General features: G+C 37.6%; 1 protein-coding gene across 4 annotated transcripts in view; it reads right to left on the reverse strand.

Moving 5' to 3' along the window:
• Positions 1-3678: 3678 nt before the first annotated feature.
• Positions 3679-19827, reverse strand: part of LOC136676998 (sialate:O-sulfotransferase 2) — a 93031-nt gene continuing 76882 nt past the window's right edge. For all 4 annotated transcript variants that reach the window (XM_066654336.1, XM_066654335.1, XM_066654337.1 and 1 more), the window contains 5 exons: positions 17719-17840; positions 16881-17055; positions 11847-12011; positions 11280-11480; positions 3679-4661 (listed from right to left, as the gene is read on the reverse strand). In XM_066654336.1, the coding sequence (XP_066510433.1) occupies positions 4309-4661; positions 11280-11480; positions 11847-12011; positions 16881-17055; positions 17719-17840 (1016 nt within the window). In that variant the 3' untranslated portion in view covers positions 3679-4308. The remainder of the gene's footprint in view (positions 4662-11279; positions 11481-11846; positions 12012-16880; positions 17056-17718; positions 17841-19827) is intronic.

Genomic DNA, 19827 nt, shown 5'->3' on the forward strand with positions numbered 1-19827 from the left:
TGTATTACACAATGTAGTGGTGTGGTAGAATTACTTATAAATCTTTAAAGTGCACTATTTAGGGAGGAGATTGTTGATTGGAACAGAGCATAGTTTACCTGAGATGCCAGGAAAGTAACTAATACAGTTACAGTTATGAGTTTTCTTTTGTTTTTTCTCCAGTGACCTCCGTATTCTTTACTTTGCGCAAAATTTTTATTCTTCCCTGACACCCAGACCATGTCTGAGGAAAAAATGCTGTGTCTCTGTGTTGAGGAGAGGAGTTCATGTTCCTGCACTTCGGTTCTGCATAAACAATGTCCATCCGACTACTGACCAATCACAGTCCTTGCGGTCTGCGTTGACGCAACGCATAATTTCATTTCTGGAGTGGTACGTGTCAGACTATGGCTTACATTGCATTTTTACTGTTCCAGTGCATTGATACAGTTGAACGCATCTGACCTCTACAACTGGCCGCATGTGGGCATAAACAATGGTGTTCCCTGTATCGATCAATTAAATCACGTGTGAGTGTTTGCACCTATCAGGCTTCTGATTGGATAGAACCATCGTTTTGGCCAGATTAATTTGCAAAACGTTAATCTCGGCTCAACATTTCGCTGCCCCACATCCCCCGATCTTGATTTACTGGACCCATGATGCACGCACGCAACCAATGCTTCTCACTGAAAACAAGCAGGGTACATAACAGCGTAGGGTGTCGATGTGTTGCCTACACGTAAGGTCGACACAAAAGTATAAATTGGGCTTTAGGATGTAATAGTTTGTAATGCTTTTGCCCCACCAACTTAAGGTTAGGCAATAAATCTAGTTAAAATTAGCCATATAGGCACCAGTTCTTCTGTGGTGTTTTAAAACCAAATTGTTAACCCACAATTATACAATTACAGTAGAGCTGCATAATGTGCAACTGTAAGTGTGAAACTCATGCTTAGATCTGGTAGCAGACTTCTAAAATATGCATGTATAAAACACACACACACACACACACACTTTCAGGACTTCATATAAGGAGGAAAGCCCTATAAACAGGCCATATTATAACTCCTTAGGAGAACATCACAGGAACATATTGTGAGTGGACTGCACTCAGTGAGTGCTATTGAAGAAAAGCTCTGATTGATGGAAATCAGTAGATTACGAAGTGTACATGGAGCATATTGTCGCTGTCCAATGAAAAACATGATTCTCCATTTTTGTCAAATTTTAATTTACTAATTCATTTGAACACAGCAGCTGTCCTTCACATTGTAGACCAATATAAAATGATTGGGATGAAATAATTTACATTAACTTTCACAATATAAGAAGGTTTTCTCCTTCTCCTGTAAAGCTGCTATTTCACTGGACAGCGACCATATATGGTATTGCTCTTCCATCTCATAACAGCATAATAATTATTCATTCAAAGCACCCTCCACCACGGCCTAACTGACATTAAACAAAATAAAGAAAAATAAGGTCTCTCAGAATTAGTATGTATGTGACAAAAGGACCGGGCAAAAGAGTCATAATACTTGTACAAGCACAACTTGATCTGTAGCCATTTAAGAATAACCATAGATCGCATGTCCATTGTTGGTGCTGTTTCTAAATCCCATTTCTCTTGTCACAGAATTCTGATTTTGTTCTGAGACCAGGCTGAAAAACAAATCATGAAACTGACATTGTAAGCAGTATCAAAAAACATGGACAACATAATAATGTTTAAAGCAAATCGCTTGTGGAAACAACTGCTAAAAATTTATGCTAGAGACAATAACTAAAAGATTAAATTGCCATAACATTAACTTGAAACGAGTGGGATGAGGACACTGCCAGAAGGGGAAAGCAAATGGAATACAGCATACATAATAATACAATATAATGCAGTATAATAAATAGCTGTCAGTAAGATGGATGAGTTTGTTCTCTGGTGTACTCCAAATAAAGATAAGCACTTTTTTTTACAATTTACAATCTACTAACTTCCCAATGGCCTGAAACAGTGATCAGTCCACAGTGTTTTTGTTGATCCAGTCTTTTGTCATCCATGGAGCTTCTTTTCTGACCTTTGGGTTTGAACTTCCAACATTTAATCACTGTGAGTCACTGGGTTGAAATGGAAAAATGGTGTAGACTTAATTCCAGATTTCAGCAATAAACACCCACAGAGGTGTTTCACAATATTGTCTATAGTCATCCATGGGTACAGTGTTCACTCAAAATGGTCCTGTAAAACGGTTCATTTCAACAGTCCAAGCTTTTTTCGTTTGGGCTTTTCCTTCTGAGAGAGAAAGATGAAACACAAAGCTGGGTTTTTGAGCTCCATGACATCAGCAGCATTTGTATAATAAAGCTTCTTATAATTTCTTGTAGAGAATATAGACTCTTGAACTATATCTTTCTTTCTTTGCTTATGCCTTAAAAAATATACAGTATTAGTCATCGCATACTTAAAAAAAAAATTCTGGGAAAAAAAAAGGTAAACAGCTAAATATTAAACTGTCGGTCTTAGTTCTAAATGCTTGGTTCATGTGCACTGTGATTAGACCATTTTGCAAAAATAATTAAATAACAAGATTTTGCATTTAAGGGGAAAAGGGGAAGATAGACGGTTTGCATTGTAGTTTTATTTTAGTGTTATTCCAGAAAACTACTGGAAGGTTTCAATAAACTTTTAGGTAATTTTACTTGTTTGGAATTCAAATATTCTTCTTGTTTTTTTATAGCATATGTCACACTAGAACAAATATACATTGTTCCATACATATACAGTAAACATTGGGTTATGTTTACTTTGGCTGGTTAATAATAAATTAATATTTTAATATAATCTATTTATTTCAAGTCTGAGAAAAATAATGGAGTAAGGGGTATCCCGTATGAATCTGAATTTTGTGTTTGTGTAGTGTTTATAATCTGGTAATAATATCTGTTGAGTGATTTTAATCCAACTCAAATTTGGAGTGTTTGTAGTTTTAATAAGAGTGTATTTATGCAACACTATGAGGTTATTATAGACTGACAATTATTGTGAAGGGATTTTAATCCAATTTAAATGTAAAATGTGTGTGTGCAATATTTTCTGTCACAAGAATGAAAAAAATAAAGTTGTTATTATTATTAATAATGCTGAAATGAATGACTGGGCTACATCCTTTCACTTTTGGAGAAAATTGATTAAATGATCTTTTATCTGTGATAAGATCACAAACAATCTAACTCAGCTAGAAAAGTGCTTAATTGTAATAAATATAAATATAGGACACTGTTTTTCTGCCCAGCGAAGGATGAATGCTTCAGCATAGAGGTGGGTGCATGCCCTCAGTTTGCCCTTAATGCACACAACAAACACACACACACACACACACACACACACACACACACATACAGTAGCCCAGTAGCCAAAATACTGAAAGTGCTTCGTTTCTATCCCCATGTTGACTGCAGGCTCATCCACACAGCAGAGATTGTCTTCCTTGAATCAGCACATTATGTGTCTATTATGAACCTGTCATTTGTGCATCTCTGTATATAAAAGCACTGACGAGGAACCAAAAAGCTGAAGAGGAGAAAGCAAAGGAAGTCCAAAAAGAGAACTGCTGGTTTCATTTTTTTTCTTCAAGAGTCACTAGGTCCTCTTTTTTGTCAAGAGGACCCACGCAAAAATACAAGAGAACTGAGTCATGGCATTTTAACAAGTCATCAGGATGAGGGTGAGAATAAAACAAACAGAGCTAAAACGTGTGAAAGTATATAATCCTCCAACACTGTATTCTAAGAAAGGCTGGTAATCAAAACACATATGATAATGGTACAATGAGTTAAAAGCAACACAAAAAGCCTCATCCTTCCGTTGACACACAGGCACGTTGAAATATAACATACTCTGTGTTTGTTTTGTAACATCTGGTATTCACCTAGATTACTCAAGTAGCCATAATGTAATGTTCTTCTTCACATAAAGAAACAGCTGTTGACATGGGAGGCACGCACTCTATGAAGCATAAACTGGATAGTTCAGGAATTATAATCATGTGAATAGCATTGGATAGAAGAAATGGCAAAAATAATAAATAATTTTCATAAATATTCTATGCACCTTTTTGTTGGGGAAATATTATTTTAAACTCCTTTAAGTGATAAATCAATCCCGTCCAACAGAAGAAGAGCTCAGCGATGGTTCTGGTGGACAGTCTGGGATTTGGGCTTAACTTTTCCTGCTTGATAACAAAAACTTGCTGGCTTATACCACCCTAGTTTCAGAGTGTAAGCCAAATTAATAAGGACAATATGAGAATGTGAGAAAAGCAAGTTTTTGTATCATCTAGGCCTGTATTCGTCCGGGACCCCTGACAGGTTCCTCCGTTTTAGCGTGGCATCCACAGTTCGTATGAGGCCATCAATTGTGGCTCTCATTTCTTGTGTGTAAGGGTCATACTCCAGCTTCCTGAGACCAGAGCGCTTGAAGTTGCCATCCTTTTGTCCCACAACACACAGCAACCGGTCCTCAGACACCTCCAGCCCCAGGAACAGCACCATGCTCTTCAGCTGAGAGAACAGATCTGTTTTCAGCTCCTCAAAGTGCACCACGTGAACCCTTTTTCCATATCTCAACCAGTCCAGAGTGTGGGAGGCCCACCACGGGGCATAGTTCTTCACAAACTCTGGCCACTCTGCAGTTCAGGAAATAAAGAGAGAGAGAGAGTGCATCACTGAAACCTGAAGGGTAAAAGGTTTCGATAGCACATTTTTTTAAAGCACATTTGAGCACACCATTTATATTTACCTTTTGAATTTAACATATTGGGAATACATTAAGCATTAAAACATCACAACATATTACATATACATTTTTACAGCATCTGTTAACATGTACAGGTGCTGGTCATAAACTTAGAATAGTTGATTTATTTCAGTAATTCCATTCAGAATGTGAAACTTGTATATTATACTCATTCATTACACATAGACTGATATATTTCAAGTGTTTATTTTTTTTTATTTGATGATTATAACTAACGAAAACCCCAAATTCAGTATCTCAGAAAATTTGAATATTGTGAAAAGGTTCAATATTGAAGACACATAGTGCCACACTCTACTCAGCTTATTAACTCAAAACACCTGCAAAGGTCTTTAAATTGTCTCTCAGTCTAGTTCTGTAGGCTACACAATCATGGGGACGACTGCTGACTTGACAGTTGTCCAAAAGATGACCATTGACACCTTACACAAGCAGAGCAAGACACAAAAGGTCATTGCTAAAGAGGCTGGCTGTTCATAGAGCTGTGCCCAAACACATTAATAGAGAGGCGAAGGGAAGAAAAGGATGAGCTAGAAAAAAAGTGTACACGCAATAGGGATAACCACACGCTGGAGAGGATTGTGAAACAAAACCCATTCAAAAATGTGGAAGAGATTCACAAAGACTGGACTGCAGCTTGTGTCAAGCCACTCTTGAACAAGAGACAGCATCAGAAGCGCCTTGCTCCAAAAAGGACTGGACTGCTGCTGAGTGGTCCAAAGTTATGTTCTTTGATGAAAGTAAATTTTGCATTTCCTTTGGAAATCAAGGTCCCAGAGTCTGGAGGAAGAGAGGAGAGACACAGAATCCACGTTGCTTGAGGTCCAGTGTAAGGTTTCCACAGTTAGTGATGGTTTGGGGTGCCATGTCATCTGCTGGTGTTGGTCAATTGTGTTTTCTGGGGTCCAAGGTCAAGGCAGCCGTCTACCAGGAAAAGTTTTAAAGCACTTCATGCTTCCTGCTGCTAACCAACTTTATGGAGATTTAATTTTCCAACAGGACTTGGCACCTGCACACAGTGCCAAAGCTACCAGTACCTGGTTTAAGGACCATGGTATCCCTGTTCTTAATTGGCCAGCAAACTCGTCTGACTTTAACCCCATAGAAAATCTATGGGGTATTGTGAAGAGAAAGATTCAATACGCCAGACTCAACAATGCAGAAGAGCTGAAGGCCACTGTCAGAGCAACCTGTGTTCTCATAACACCTGAGCAGTGCCACAGACTGATCGACTCCATGCCACGCCACATTGCTGCAGTAATTCAGGCAAAAGGAGCCCCAACTAAGTATTGAGTGCTGTACATGTTCATACTTTTCAGTTGGCCAACGTTTCTAAAAATCCTTTTGTACTGGTCTTAAGTAATATTCTAATTTTCTGAGATAATGAATTTGGGGTTTTCATTAGTTATTGAAAATTAGTTATTTCATTATAATCATCAAATTAAAAGAAATAAACACTTGAAATATATCAGTCTGTGTGTAATGAATGAGTATAATATACACTTTTCACCTTTTGAATGGAATTACTGAAATAAATCAACTTTTTCATGATATTCTAATTTTATGACCAGCCCCTGTATACTGTTTTTGTCTTTATGCTGTATAATGTTGCATAATACACATTATGTCAAATGATTGACAGGCTTGAACTAAGCTATACTTGAACTGAACTGGATTGAGTAATCACAGATCACGAACACAGCCTTCTTTGGTGCTAGTGAAGTGATTCCCGTAATATTCAATATTTGATAATGAAATGTCTTTATCATCATTTTATCTAACTACTCTTAAAGGTATTAATTTGGGAAGATTTGACCAAAACACAAATTCAGCCAAAAATGTATTTGAGCAAAGACTCTGAACTGAGGCAACTTTATTCTGGCAAATGCTCCAATAAAGCTCCCAGAAAACGAGAAGAGGGGGCTTGTTAAAGCCACAAAGCAAGCCATGTCCCACCTCCCAGGCCAGAAAAAAGACCAGGGGATAGCCAGAGTTTTGGTTATAAGACACAAGATTAAGGTAGGGCTGTGAACGTATGAATCTCCTAATGCAGTTCTACTCTGAATGCTTGTTAACATGGATGTGATGAAGGGTATAAAGCTGGGAAAGTAGTTAAAATTCAATATGCTCCAGTTAGAGAATTTTTCTCAAGCCAATGCCAGGAACATAATGTGTAACTTGCATTCTAATCAGTGCCATATTTTGTACATTAAAATAGCCTCATAGTTAAAGCATTGTTTTATGTAGTTAACTGAATGTAAAATCAAATTACACTTTCAGTTACATTTTAATATATTTCAACAAATGTATGAATAATTATAAACAACAAATACTGTATTTTTCTCATTTCAAGTAAAATTTACAAATAAAACAATGATTTTGAAAAAAAAAAACTAAATGCATATTTAAAATAAATTCCCTAATGAATTTTGTAGTTGCAAATGACTTTATTGCATTTCCATAACCAGCAATCTGACTGGAGGATGGGACTTTATTGCTGAAGGACAGGACTTTATCTGTAAACAGAATCCATGTTCAGCGTTATGAGAATTTCAACCAGTAATTGTTCCCTTCTTATTAAAGTTTTTGAGTTTACTTCTGGACAGTTATTCATGACCCCTGGTATAAAGGGTCCAAAACAGCTGAGGAGCGAATGTGAGAAGAGTAAGTAAGAGAGAGATAGAGACATGTTTTATTTATGCGATGTGAAAAGTGAAAAATGCCATTACATCAGACAGAAGTCTACAGAATTGACTATGGTGTGGGGATTTCTCAGAAGGTAGTGTATAAAGTGAAAATAAAGTCAGCAAATTACTTAAACTTGTACTGTTAGAAAGATAACAGTCTTATGAAACAAAGAAAACTAATTCCTCCCATGCACTTAAGAAGGAAGTTATGAAAATGATAGCAATTTACATTGTAAAGAACTTCAACATACACTTAAAGAAGTTTAATTGCACAAGGTATTAACAAGGAGGAACTGTTCTTAGACATCTGGATTTATGGCAAGGATAATCGATGATATATATGTATATATAAAATAAAATAAAATCCAGAAAATTACGTTGAATAAACTATATACGTTGTATAATATATTTAATTATTTGCATTTTACAGAGAGAAATAAGTATTTGATCCCTCTAGAAAACAAGACTTAATACTTCGTGGCAAAACCCTTGTTACAGCAGTCAGACATTTTTTGTAGTTGATAATGAGGTTTGCACATGTGTCAGAAGGAATTTTGGTCCACTCCTCTTTGCAGATCATCTCTAAATCATTAAGATTTTGAGGCTGTTGCTTGGCAACTTGGACATTCAGCTCCCTCCATAAGTTTTCTAAGGGATTAAGGTCTGTAGACTGGCTAGGCCACTCCATGACCATCCTTGGCTGTATGTTTTGGGTCATTGTTGTCCTGGAAGACCCCACCACGACACATTTTTAATGCCCTGGCGGAGGGAAGGAAGTTGTCACTCAGGATTTTACAGTACATGGCTCCATCCATTCTCCCATTGATGCAGTGAAGTAGTCCTGTGCCAATAGCAGAGTAACACCCACAAAACATAATGTTTCCACCTCCATGCTTGATGGGGATGGTGTTCTTTTGGTCATAGTCAGGATTTCTCTTCCTCCAAACATGGCGTGTTGAGTTAATGCCAAAGAGCTCAATTTTTGTCTCATCTGACCACAGCATCTTCTCCCAATCACTCTCAGAATCATCCAGGTATTCATTGGCAAACTTCATACGGGTCTGCACATGTGCCTTCTTCAGCAGGGGGACCTTGCGGGCAACTGCAGGATTTTAATCCATTACGGCATACCAATGGTTTTCTTGGTGACAGCTGCCTTAAGATCATTAACAAGTTCCCCCCGTGTAGTTTTAGGCTGATTTTTCACCTTCCTCATGATCAAGGATACCCCACGAGGTGAGGTTTTTCATGGAGCCCCAGGTTGAGGTGGATTGACAGTCATTTTGTATTTCTTCTATTTTCTTACAATGACACCAACAGTTGTCTCCTTCTCACCCAGCATCTTACTTACGGTTTTGTAGTCCATTCCAACTTTGTGCAGATCTATGATCTTGTCCCTGACATCCTTAGAAAGCTCTTTGGTCTTGCCCATGTTGGAGAGGTTAGAGTCTGACTGATTAAATGATTCTGTGGACAGGTATTAATTTTATAAAGGTGACAATTTAAGACAGTTGTCTTTAATGTAGGGGATCAAATACTTATTTCTCTCTGCAAAATGCATATAAATGTATATATTTTATACAATGTAGTTTCATTGTTCATATACTGTTCATATACTTGTCAGTGGGCAAACTTACAAAATCAGCAAGGGATCAAATAATTATTTCCTCCACTGTATATATGGCACAGACTACCTTGACTATATACTGTGATTATATTTTTCAAATATTATTTTCTAAACAATTGTATAACATAACACATATTTGTGATTTTCCTAGGGAGAGCATTACTAAAATAAAAATATATATTTTTATATAGTTATTAAAAGCCACTGACCTTTTTGTTGCACAACAAAAGGTCTCTTGAGGGCTTCTGTATGATGCAATTAACCTTTCTTTCGATAAAACATCTCAGAATAAGGGTATTGTGTTTTCGTTTAAGATGTGTGACATTTGAGGAAATAACAGAAGTTACAAGAAAAGTTTTCCAATGAGATAAGAACTGCCCAGTTTTACAACATATCAGGATTTAACAAGCTCCATATAAAAAAAAGTTTAAATCAAGAATTTAAAATTCATTCATATATTCATTGTCTGTAACTGCTTATCCAGTACCCGGAATCACTGAGGGTTGGGAGAGAATGCACCCTGGAGGGGGCACCAGTCCATCGCACGGAAAGACACATTCCCTCATTCTCTCACACTTATGGACGCGTTTGAGTACTCAATCCACCTACCAACCATTTTTTACTATCGCTAACATTACTCTGTCCAATTTGTAGTCACATTTTCAAAACTCTAAACACAATTAACACAACATCCGTCAGTTGTGAACTATACAATAAACACAATTTATGTTGTATTCATAAAATATTTAGTAAATAAACATGTTTCTAAAATGCTTACATTTTCTGCACATACAAGCTTTCCCAACACCAAAACTATGGTTCTTTTGGGTCTCGTTTACAAATGCTTGCACACAGCATGCCAGAATTTAAAACCTAATGTTCAAAACCTTAAAAACTGTATAAAACATCTACTTCTGGAACATCAGCAGGTGAAAAGCTATATTGAAACAACTGATAAGCTTTTCTGAATAAACTGATCAATGACACATTAGGAAATATCTAAACTCACTCTGAAACATATGCTGGTGTTAAAGTGCTGTTACATAAACTGCAAGAATATCGTTTAAGTTGAGACAGTGCTGTTTTAATTCTGTACTTTTTTGTGCTCAGCAACTATCTTGCTTGTCTGTTCCCCTTAGTGAGCAATGATATGTAATCACAGTTCCTCTTTGCTAAAGAGACAAAAAATACGCTTTTGTCTTATCTTTTTATTTTATTTTAAAAAGAGGCAATTTTGAAAGATATGAGCATTGATGAATTGGCCAAAAAAATGTAGATTTTTTGTCACCCCTTATAGTTTTAAAAACCCAGGTTGAACTGACATATTATGAAACAATTCCTCATTGTCCAGAACTGCTAGGCCAGATTTCCAGACCCACATTAAGACAGAAACAAAATTTATTTTCAACATTTTAAAATAGAAAGGAGAAGCAAATGCTGAAAATATGTCTATTGCCATTAGTTCTGAAGATGCTTGTAACTGTCTGGAATTCTAAGAAAATGACAAACCCCATATTCGACTCTCTTCAAAATCACTAACAGTGGTGTTTGAAAGATTTTTAACATTTAAAAATGTTCTCTTAATATTCTCTTAATCTTGTTTTGCGTATTGTGTGACAATTTGATGATATTAAGTCATATTTTTGCAGTGCTACTGAAAAATCTTGAAAAGATTCACAGATTTTTGAGCACTCCAGTTACGACTCAGTGTGGTTTGAGGGTAGAGTGTGATGGTTAAGGCAGGCATTTTGCATAGTGTTTTTTGTTAAACCATGACCAGTCTTTATAACCAAAATGTTGTATAAACTAGCTCATAAATCATTTCTTGTGAATTCAAGGATATTAATAGTTAGTCTGTCCCAACTGTGCGGCAATAACAATCTGTATGCTTCTATGATTTATACAAGAAATATGGCTGTGAGGATTTGACTGCATTCAACCATGAAAAATTTAATGAGGGCAGGTACTGATGTTGGATGTTGCAGCAGTTCTGGGTCACAAATACCACCCAATTTGATCCCAAAAGTATTGGAGATCCTTAAACCAAGCTAAAACACACTTCCATTGGGCAAGATGTCCTTACTCATTAAATAGGTAATCAGTTGCTCCAATGTTTCCAGTTCTTTTGGCAATCCTTTACTACAGAAATTATATAAGCTAAGAAAACTCTCACCTTTCCCCTTCCAGTGTGCCTGCGAGGCAAATCCAATATGTCCACCATACTTGCGGTTAAATTCGGCCATGAGGGCTTTGTAAGGGTTGCGGATCATGAGGATGCTGGAATCAAAGGCTTCAATCTCTTTCTTGCCACTTTCGTGGGTTTTTATACAGATAGTTCTTCCACTGCGCCAGTGGTCTCGCTCCCCTTTAAAACCTGTGTAAAACAAACAGATAACGGAGTGGGCCTTTTTGGGTAATATAATGTAAGATTTCACAATGAACTGATTTGAGATAAAGGATCTGTGTATCTCAGGAGCTGCAGCAGTTAACAGACCCCAGAAAGAAAGTAAAAAAATTATTGCACCTTTTTCTCTACTTTAAACTGTAAAAATATTAATAAAACAAGCGTCAAACTATGTACATTATTCACACTTAATGAAATTCACCCCACACATTTTGTCAGACAGTTTTACATCAGATTGTAAAAGCTACACACAATGTAGATTCATACTGAATTAAAATCATTCCACTATTATTACAACCATACCCTCAGCACAGAGAAAATGCCCTTCAAGCTCACCTTTGTTGTATAGTGAACCATCAAAGTAGTAGCTCCCTGTGTAGTATCCAGTGGCTAGCTCTATAAGGTGGCGAGCCCAAGTATTTCCAGCACCAGGGAAGCTAGCTAGAGCCGTCAGCTGTTTAGTACGTGTGGGCAGAAACCGCCGGTCCATACATCGATTGTCTGGGGATATGAGGAATATGTAAATGAAGTGTTTAAAAGATGTTGATCACAGGAAAGAATGACAAGAAAAAGAAATAAGCAAACATTTCTGACACTGTATAACCTTGGTGAAAAGCAGTTAAAAGAATCTGTAATGAATATCATTATTTCTAGAGTAATGTTAAAAAAAACAACTCAGGTATCTATTTCTGGTAATGTAACATGTAGTCACTTTAGGCTGCCAACAATGTCAAGCTCTCTGTTTAACAATAATACTTTTTAAATACAAAAGGTGGAAAAATACTGAGTTATGACAGTGAGGTCTGGATTATGTAGAGAGTGTTTGTAGAAACACTCATCCATGTATGGACACACATTTACTGTTGTTTTGTCTGTCATAATATCCACTATTTTTTCAGGCCCTGGCGATTTTTCTGGGTGTCTGTTTTTAGGCGACTGAGATGTTCTTCTAAAGGCTGTTAAAAGGACTGTTTGTAGTCCTGGGAGGACTCCTGTTGTGGATATATGAAAAATGAGGAAGTGGGTCTTGGCTGCCAGGGTAGGGAGTGATGCACTAGTACAGGGGTCGGCAACCCGTGGTTCCAGAGCTGCATACGGCTCTTTGACCCCTCTGATGCGGCTCAGCTTTTGAAAATAATTACTGAGTATTTAATTAAAATGTATTTTATTTTAGTTCGTTCACTTTTTAAAATTTAATTCTATGAAGATTATGGCGATCTAAACATCTAAAATATTTTAATATTTAAAATATTTTGTCGCTCTTAATGCACATTACAACTTCCAACGTGCGACACCCGCCAGTGTGCGGTTTCTTGAACTTTTTGACAGCTGACTGCACGGCGCCAGTAAAAGGATGACGGCACGCAGAGAGAGGACAGCATTTTTGTTTGCTGCCAGTGGATAATTTAAGTTCGGCGTTTTTGTCTCAAATAGACATTGAGTATTTTACTTAACCGTCAACCCAACGTCTTTTTTTCGGAGTTAAAAATGTTTTGTTGCATGCACAAATGTTATTTCATTTTTCTGCATTCGTTCATTAATTTCATAAATGTAACACAGTATAGTTTGTTTATACACAGCACAAAGACAAAAAAAACCTGTTATATGCAGTGTTATTTCATGTAAAATTTCAAAAGGATTTTGTGGCTCCCAGTGTTTTCTTTACTGTGTGAAACGGGTCCAAATGGCTCTTTGAGTGGTAAAGGTTGCCGACCCCTGCACTAGTAGTACTATAAAGAAGAAAGTACACAAAGACTTGCAAAGACACCCCATCGAGAGTGATAATGAGTACTTAGAGCTTCCCTGACCCTCAAAAAATCCCCAAAATTAGTACATATACTATGAAAATGAGAAGATATTCATAATATAGTACCCATATATTTATAATGTATTTATGTTCACTAAACGAGCTCCCATACGCTGGTGGTAAATTTTCTGTAAATCCATGCTAATTGATATGTAAGATTTACCAACACAGTGATTTAGCTCTTGTGGGAGAATAAGGCAGGCAAAAAAAACAATTCATCTTGATTCTGCAAGCTAGGTTTCTATGCTATGACGTTGATTTCAGGTTCTTATTGGAAGGCTGTACATTATATGTTGGAACATTTTAGTAGGGATTTAGTAACATTCAGTCATAAATTACTGAGGTGAGGTACTAACGCATGATACAGTTAAATCTGTGTCCAAAATGGAAGTAGCAGAAATCAATGACAATATGAGGTATTAGCACATACAGTGTACTTTTAACAATGTCATAATCATCAAACATGCGTGAGAACCAAAATATTTGTGCTCTATGTTGGAACAAAATGACGCTTATGTTTCGGAATATGTGTTTTCTGAAGCATGAAAAAGGAAGTCTGAAAAATGCAGTGGACATCATGTGTTTGATGTTGTCATGCTTTTTGGAAAGGGAAGTGAAAAGATTTTGAATGACACTAATCCTTTAATCCCTTTAAACCTTCAAAGGCTGTTTCCAGAAATGTTGGAATATTCTATAAAATGCAACATCTTACTTCTCTGAACTTTAAGCGAGCTGTCAAATGTAGCAGTGTATGTCTCCCTAAAATCACAATATAGACCTCCACAGCAACTGTTGATGCACACATATGCAAGTTACATATTGCACGTGTACTGGTGCGTCCTCCATACCAAAATAGATTCAGCTTTCTCATCCATTGCTGATAAAAGTCTGGATGGTCCATTTTGTCTTTGGTAGTGAGAACATTTCCTGAAAACAAGCTAAAATCTGGACTCATCTGACGAAAGAGCTTGGGCCCACAGAACAATACTACACAGAGTTGATGTGTGGCTTGTACTTTGCATGCAGGTTTGTTGATGAACGGTTTTCCAAAGAATTCCCAAACCTATGTGGCTATATTTATCACAGTAGCATAATGATTTTTCATGCAGTGCCATCTGAGGGCTTGAAGGTCATGCACATTATATTTGTCTGGATTTTATGAGCTTGGACTTCTAATGTAGTTCTTTAAAATAAAAAAAAATGAATCTATTTCATTAACACTAGAAAAGCTGAATTTTTCAGACCCTGAGGACAAGACCCCACCTCTTGCAGCCCATTAGTGGACTATTAGCTAGCCTTTCTTATGTAATTGAGGCAAAGCAGAGAAGGACACATGAATTATCAGAGAGAGAAAAAAAGACAAAGCTAAATAGCCATATGTATACCTTTTTATTACAATTTCATATTTAAGTTTACATTTTTCTTTGTAATTTTGATCTAGGGTTATGGGTAAATTCCTCTGCCCTACTTTGGTGCATTTTTTTTCTTTTCTTATTGCAACACGCATTTACACTTTTGCACATATCAGAGATAGAAAGATATAGATGTAGATATATGTATTTAAATCTGTTTGAAAATGTGATATATATCACATGTTGTAGCACTCTTACGGCCCCCTCCATGCCTATATATATATATAGGCGTGGAGGGGGGCGTAAGAGTGCTACCTCCCCCTTTGTGCAAGGCAGAACAGGAGGAGCAGTGCCAGAGCCCTGCAAAATGACCTTCAGTAGGCCAATAATATCCATGTTTCTGCGCAAACTATCAGAAACAGACTCCATAAGGGCCCCATGTCCACAAGTGGGGCTTGTGCTTACAGCCCAACACCATGCAGGGCAAGTGGCATTTGCCAGAGAACACCAAGGTTGGCAGATTCGCCACTGGCACCCAGTGCTCTTCACGGATGAGAGCAGGTTCACACCGAGCACATGACAGATGTGACAGAGTCTGGAGACACCGTGGAGAACGTTCTGCTGCCTGCAAAATCCTCCAGCATGACCGGTTTGGCAGTGGGTCAGTAATGGTGTGGGGAGGCATTTCTTTGGAGGGCCGCACAATCCTCCATGTGCTAGCCAGAGGTACCCTGACTGCCATTACATACTGGGATGAGAACTTCAGACCCATTGTCAGACCATATGCTGGTGCAGTGGGCCCTGGGTTCCTTCTGATGCATGACAATGCTAGGCCTCTTGGCTGAAGCGTGTCAGCAGTCCCTGCATGTTGAAGACACTAATGTTATGGACTGGCCCTGTTTTCCAGACATGAATCCAATTGAGCACATCTGGGACATCATGTCTCTTACCATCCACCAATGCCAGTTTGCACCGCAGACTTTCCAGGAGTTGACTGATACTTTAATCCATGTCTGGGATCTCCGCTGCCATATCAGGAGCATGCCCAGGCGTTGCAGGGAGGTGATACGGCACGTGGAGGCCGCACACACTACTGAGACTCATGTTAACTTGCCTTGAGAAATTTCCACTGAAGTTGGATCAGCCTGTTATTTGATTTTCCACTTTATTTTGAGCATTATCTTGAACTTGATACAATATATCAATATATTTATGAGGAAAAATTGTTGCATTTATGTGTGATTTTGTAGAGTTTTGGGTTTAAAAAAAACCTGGACAAGTCAATAAGTCAATATTGTAAATAAATTATCTAACAAATAACAAAATTGTAGCTTCTGATGAATGCTGGAAGTGTAGTATTTAGCATATTTCACTGAGCTTGAAGCCACAGTGAATCAAAAAAAAAAAAAAAATCTAATTAATGACAAAATAGCAGCTCTTTGGATGTGTGTTTAGTAAGTCTATTTAGATAGAGAGAGAGAGAGAGAGATGTTAGTCAGAGTATTTGCTTTTTGGCTATAGTTTATTTTAGAATTAGCTTATTATGTATCTTGATTTATTGGTTGATTTATCTGCCCTTTGTTGGTGAAAATGTTTCCTTTCTTATTGAACTCTGCAGAGTCCGGTATTTGGTTGTCATTGAGTAAACGAGTATTCACAAATGTGCATATATCCTGCCAGTCACCCACCATGCATTTGCACCATATTATTGCAAGAGATTATCTCCTGCCAAATACCAGCTTAGGATGAGAGAAAGTCTATATGACATGTTTTAGTGTTTGGGCTCTGTTTGTATTTTAGCTGTCGTGTGCATGTTTTTCTTTTTTAAACCAGCAGACCAGTTCTGCATGGCCAACTCCAACTCTCATCTGAAGCACAGAGCGCAGCCTGTTGCTCCCCACCCCATCCCCCGCTTAACACTTCACAGCAGGGCTGCGGGGGGATCTTTGCATTATGGAAAAAATCTTACCTTTCGCGCTTTTAGTGTTAATGTTATTATAATACACAAGTGTTTTTTTGTTTTGTTTTTTCTTTTTTTTCATGCTGGCACTTTTGCTACTAAAAGAACTAGAACCAGATTTGAAATCAGTCAAAAATATGTATTTATATATTCATTAATTAATAAAGAAAGAAATATTCAGAGTGTAGTGATATTAGTACGTTTCTTGTTAAAGCAAACATTATAGTCTAGATTTAAATCATGATAATTACCTTGAACTTGGGTCTGGTAGACCACAAAATATTCATCATTGCCACAGCTCTCAAAGTCCTCTCCAGCACAACGATGAAGGCACAGCTCCTCTTCCTCTGGCTCATGAAGAGTGAAGAGCGTTGTTGGGAAGCCACAGTAGCATTTATCACCAGACAGCACTGCCAGAGAAAACTCCTGTAAAAGAATACAGCAAGAAAATACACAAGTCTCATTACATTCATTTTTCTATATTTTGGACGCTGCAGTAAACCCATAAGCAACATGTAACATTGTCTTCTTTAAAGATTGAGAATAAGACATTTAATATAAAAGCTAATTAAAATGTGGACTAGAACAACTGCTACTATTTACTGCTCAGTATACAATTATTATTTTTTTTTTCATTACCAACCCAAAATATATATGATGTACAATATCTGTAATGGCCTCATCCTGTTCAGGGTTACAGCGGGTCTGTAGCCTTCTCAGAATCATTGGGCTAAATGTAGGAACACATGCTGGACAGGGCACCAATTTATCGCAGGGCATCACCTATTCACTCAGACAATTACACTTATAGACACTTGTACACAGACAATCCACCTTCCAGCATGTGCTTTTGGATTGTGGGGGGGAACTTTAGCACCTATAAGAAACTCACACAGGGAGCACTCCTCACAGACAGTAATCCACGGCAGGGTTAGAACCCACAATCCTAGTTATCCACAATTTCCCATTCCACACATGCCAATTTCATTTTATGTATATTAACTTCTTTGACTGCTTATAACATAAATACATTTAAAAAATTTCAATCACATCACAGATGCAAGCAAATGTACACAAACACTGACAAACCTTCTCTGTGCACATGTCCACACACTTATCCACGGACATATTCTGAATTACAGCTCCAATGGGAAGTGCTACAGAGATGTTTTCTGGCCTCCTGAAACAGCCTTTAAATATGGCACTCCCATCTGAAAAACAAAATGAAATCAATAAAAAGAAAACTAAAGAAAACAGAGTAAATTCATTAATAAATCATCTCTCTAAGGAGTTGAGCAATATCAATTAACAAATTATTTAGGTAAATTCAGGAGCAAAAATGCAATCTTTGTAAAAATAACATACATAATCCAAACTGTAAGCTAAAAAATAAATGACTAATAAAAAACAATCCCATAAAATGAGGAATATGTAACTGAAGTACCCTATATTGCTAATTATTTGGATATCTGCTTTTAATGTAAAGATCATTAATATGTAGTTTGTTCAACTTGGCTTCAGTAATATATTGTATTACCATGGGAAATCTTTACACTTGATGTAAGTATTTCAGGCACTCAGCAATGAAAACATTAGAGAGGCCAGGTGCTGATGCTGAATGATTAGTTTTGGATCACAAACACCACTCCAACTGATCTCAGAGGTATTGAATGCTGCTTTCTTACAACAAGGAACATAGTTTCACTACTTCACAGTCCAAAGATAGTGGGCTCCATATCCCTTTAGCCTAATAGCAGACACATTTGGGCCAAGTCTTTCTCACATCTGACACTTGCCGTTCAGTTAAAACACTGGCAAGGGTGGGGTGGGCCGGATGTGGGCCAAATATCATGAGTCATACATGACTTGGGTTACGGCACGTGCTGCAGCTAAGCTAAAATACCAAAAGGAAGTGGCTAATGTGTCTTGCTGATGCACACACAGTCTGTCACATGAAGGTTGTGTTTACTTGGGGGTCATTAAGGGTAAAATATTGCATGTGACAGCAAATTAGATTCCTGTTTCTCACATATAGGAAAACAGAAAAGGAACTGAGCTTCTTGTTTATTATTCCTGCATTGTTTATAAAGTGGGGAATAAAGCAGAATCATCCAATGAATATGGGAAGAAGTGAAGTGGCAGAACTCAGTTTTAGACCTTGTCCTCACTAATGACCTTATGGCTTGATAAACAAATTCTCACAGCTATGTTCCAACATCTGTTGTAATGTCTTCCGAGCAGAAGAGCAAATGATTTGATTAGAACATGTGAAGAAGACAAACTACCTATAACAACCATTGTGTTCAACCCTTTGGAAATATAGGCTATTCATTCATGTATCGTCTGTAAACGCTTATCCTGTTCAGGGTTGCGGTGGGTCCGGACATTAGAGTCGCCAATCCACCGTCCACCGACCAATGTGTGTTTTTGGACTGTGAAGAGAAACCGGAGTAAACCCACGTGGAGATGGGGAGAATACACCAAACTCCTCACATACAGTGCCTTACGAAAGTATTCGGCCCCCTTGAACTTTTCAACCTTTTGTCACATTTCAGGCTTCAAACATAAAGATATAATTTTTTGTGAAGAATCAACAACAAGTGGGACACAATCGTGAACTTTTTTAACAAATAAAAAACTGAAAAGTGGGGCATGCAATATTATTCGGCCCCTTTACTTTCAGTGCAGCAAACTCACTCCAGAAGTTCAGTGAGGATCTCAGAATGATCCAGTGTTGTCCCAAATGACTGATGATGATAAATAGAACCCACCTGTGTGTAATCAAGGCTCCGTATAAATGCACCTGCTCTGTGATAGTCTTAGGGTTCTGTTCAAAGTGAAGAGAGCATCATGATGACCAAGGAACACAACAGGCAGGTCCAAGATACTGTTGTGGAGAAGTGTAAAGCCGGATTTGGATACAAAAAGATTTCCCAAGCTTTAAACATCCCAAGGAGCACTGTGCAAGCAATCATATTGAAATGGAAGGCGTGTCAAACCACTGCAAATCTACTGAGACCTGGCCGTCCCTCTAAACTTTCATCTCAAACAAGGAGAAGACTGATCAGAGATGCAGCCAAGAGGCCCATGATCACTCTGAATGAACTGCAGAGATCTACAGCTGAGGTAGGGGAGTCTGTCCATAGGACAACAATCAGTCATACACTACACAAATCTGGCCTTGGAAGAGTGGCAAAA

This window comes from Hoplias malabaricus, chromosome X2, assembly GCF_029633855.1.
Source record: "Hoplias malabaricus isolate fHopMal1 chromosome X2, fHopMal1.hap1, whole genome shotgun sequence".
Taxonomy (NCBI): domain Eukaryota; kingdom Metazoa; phylum Chordata; class Actinopteri; order Characiformes; family Erythrinidae; genus Hoplias; species Hoplias malabaricus.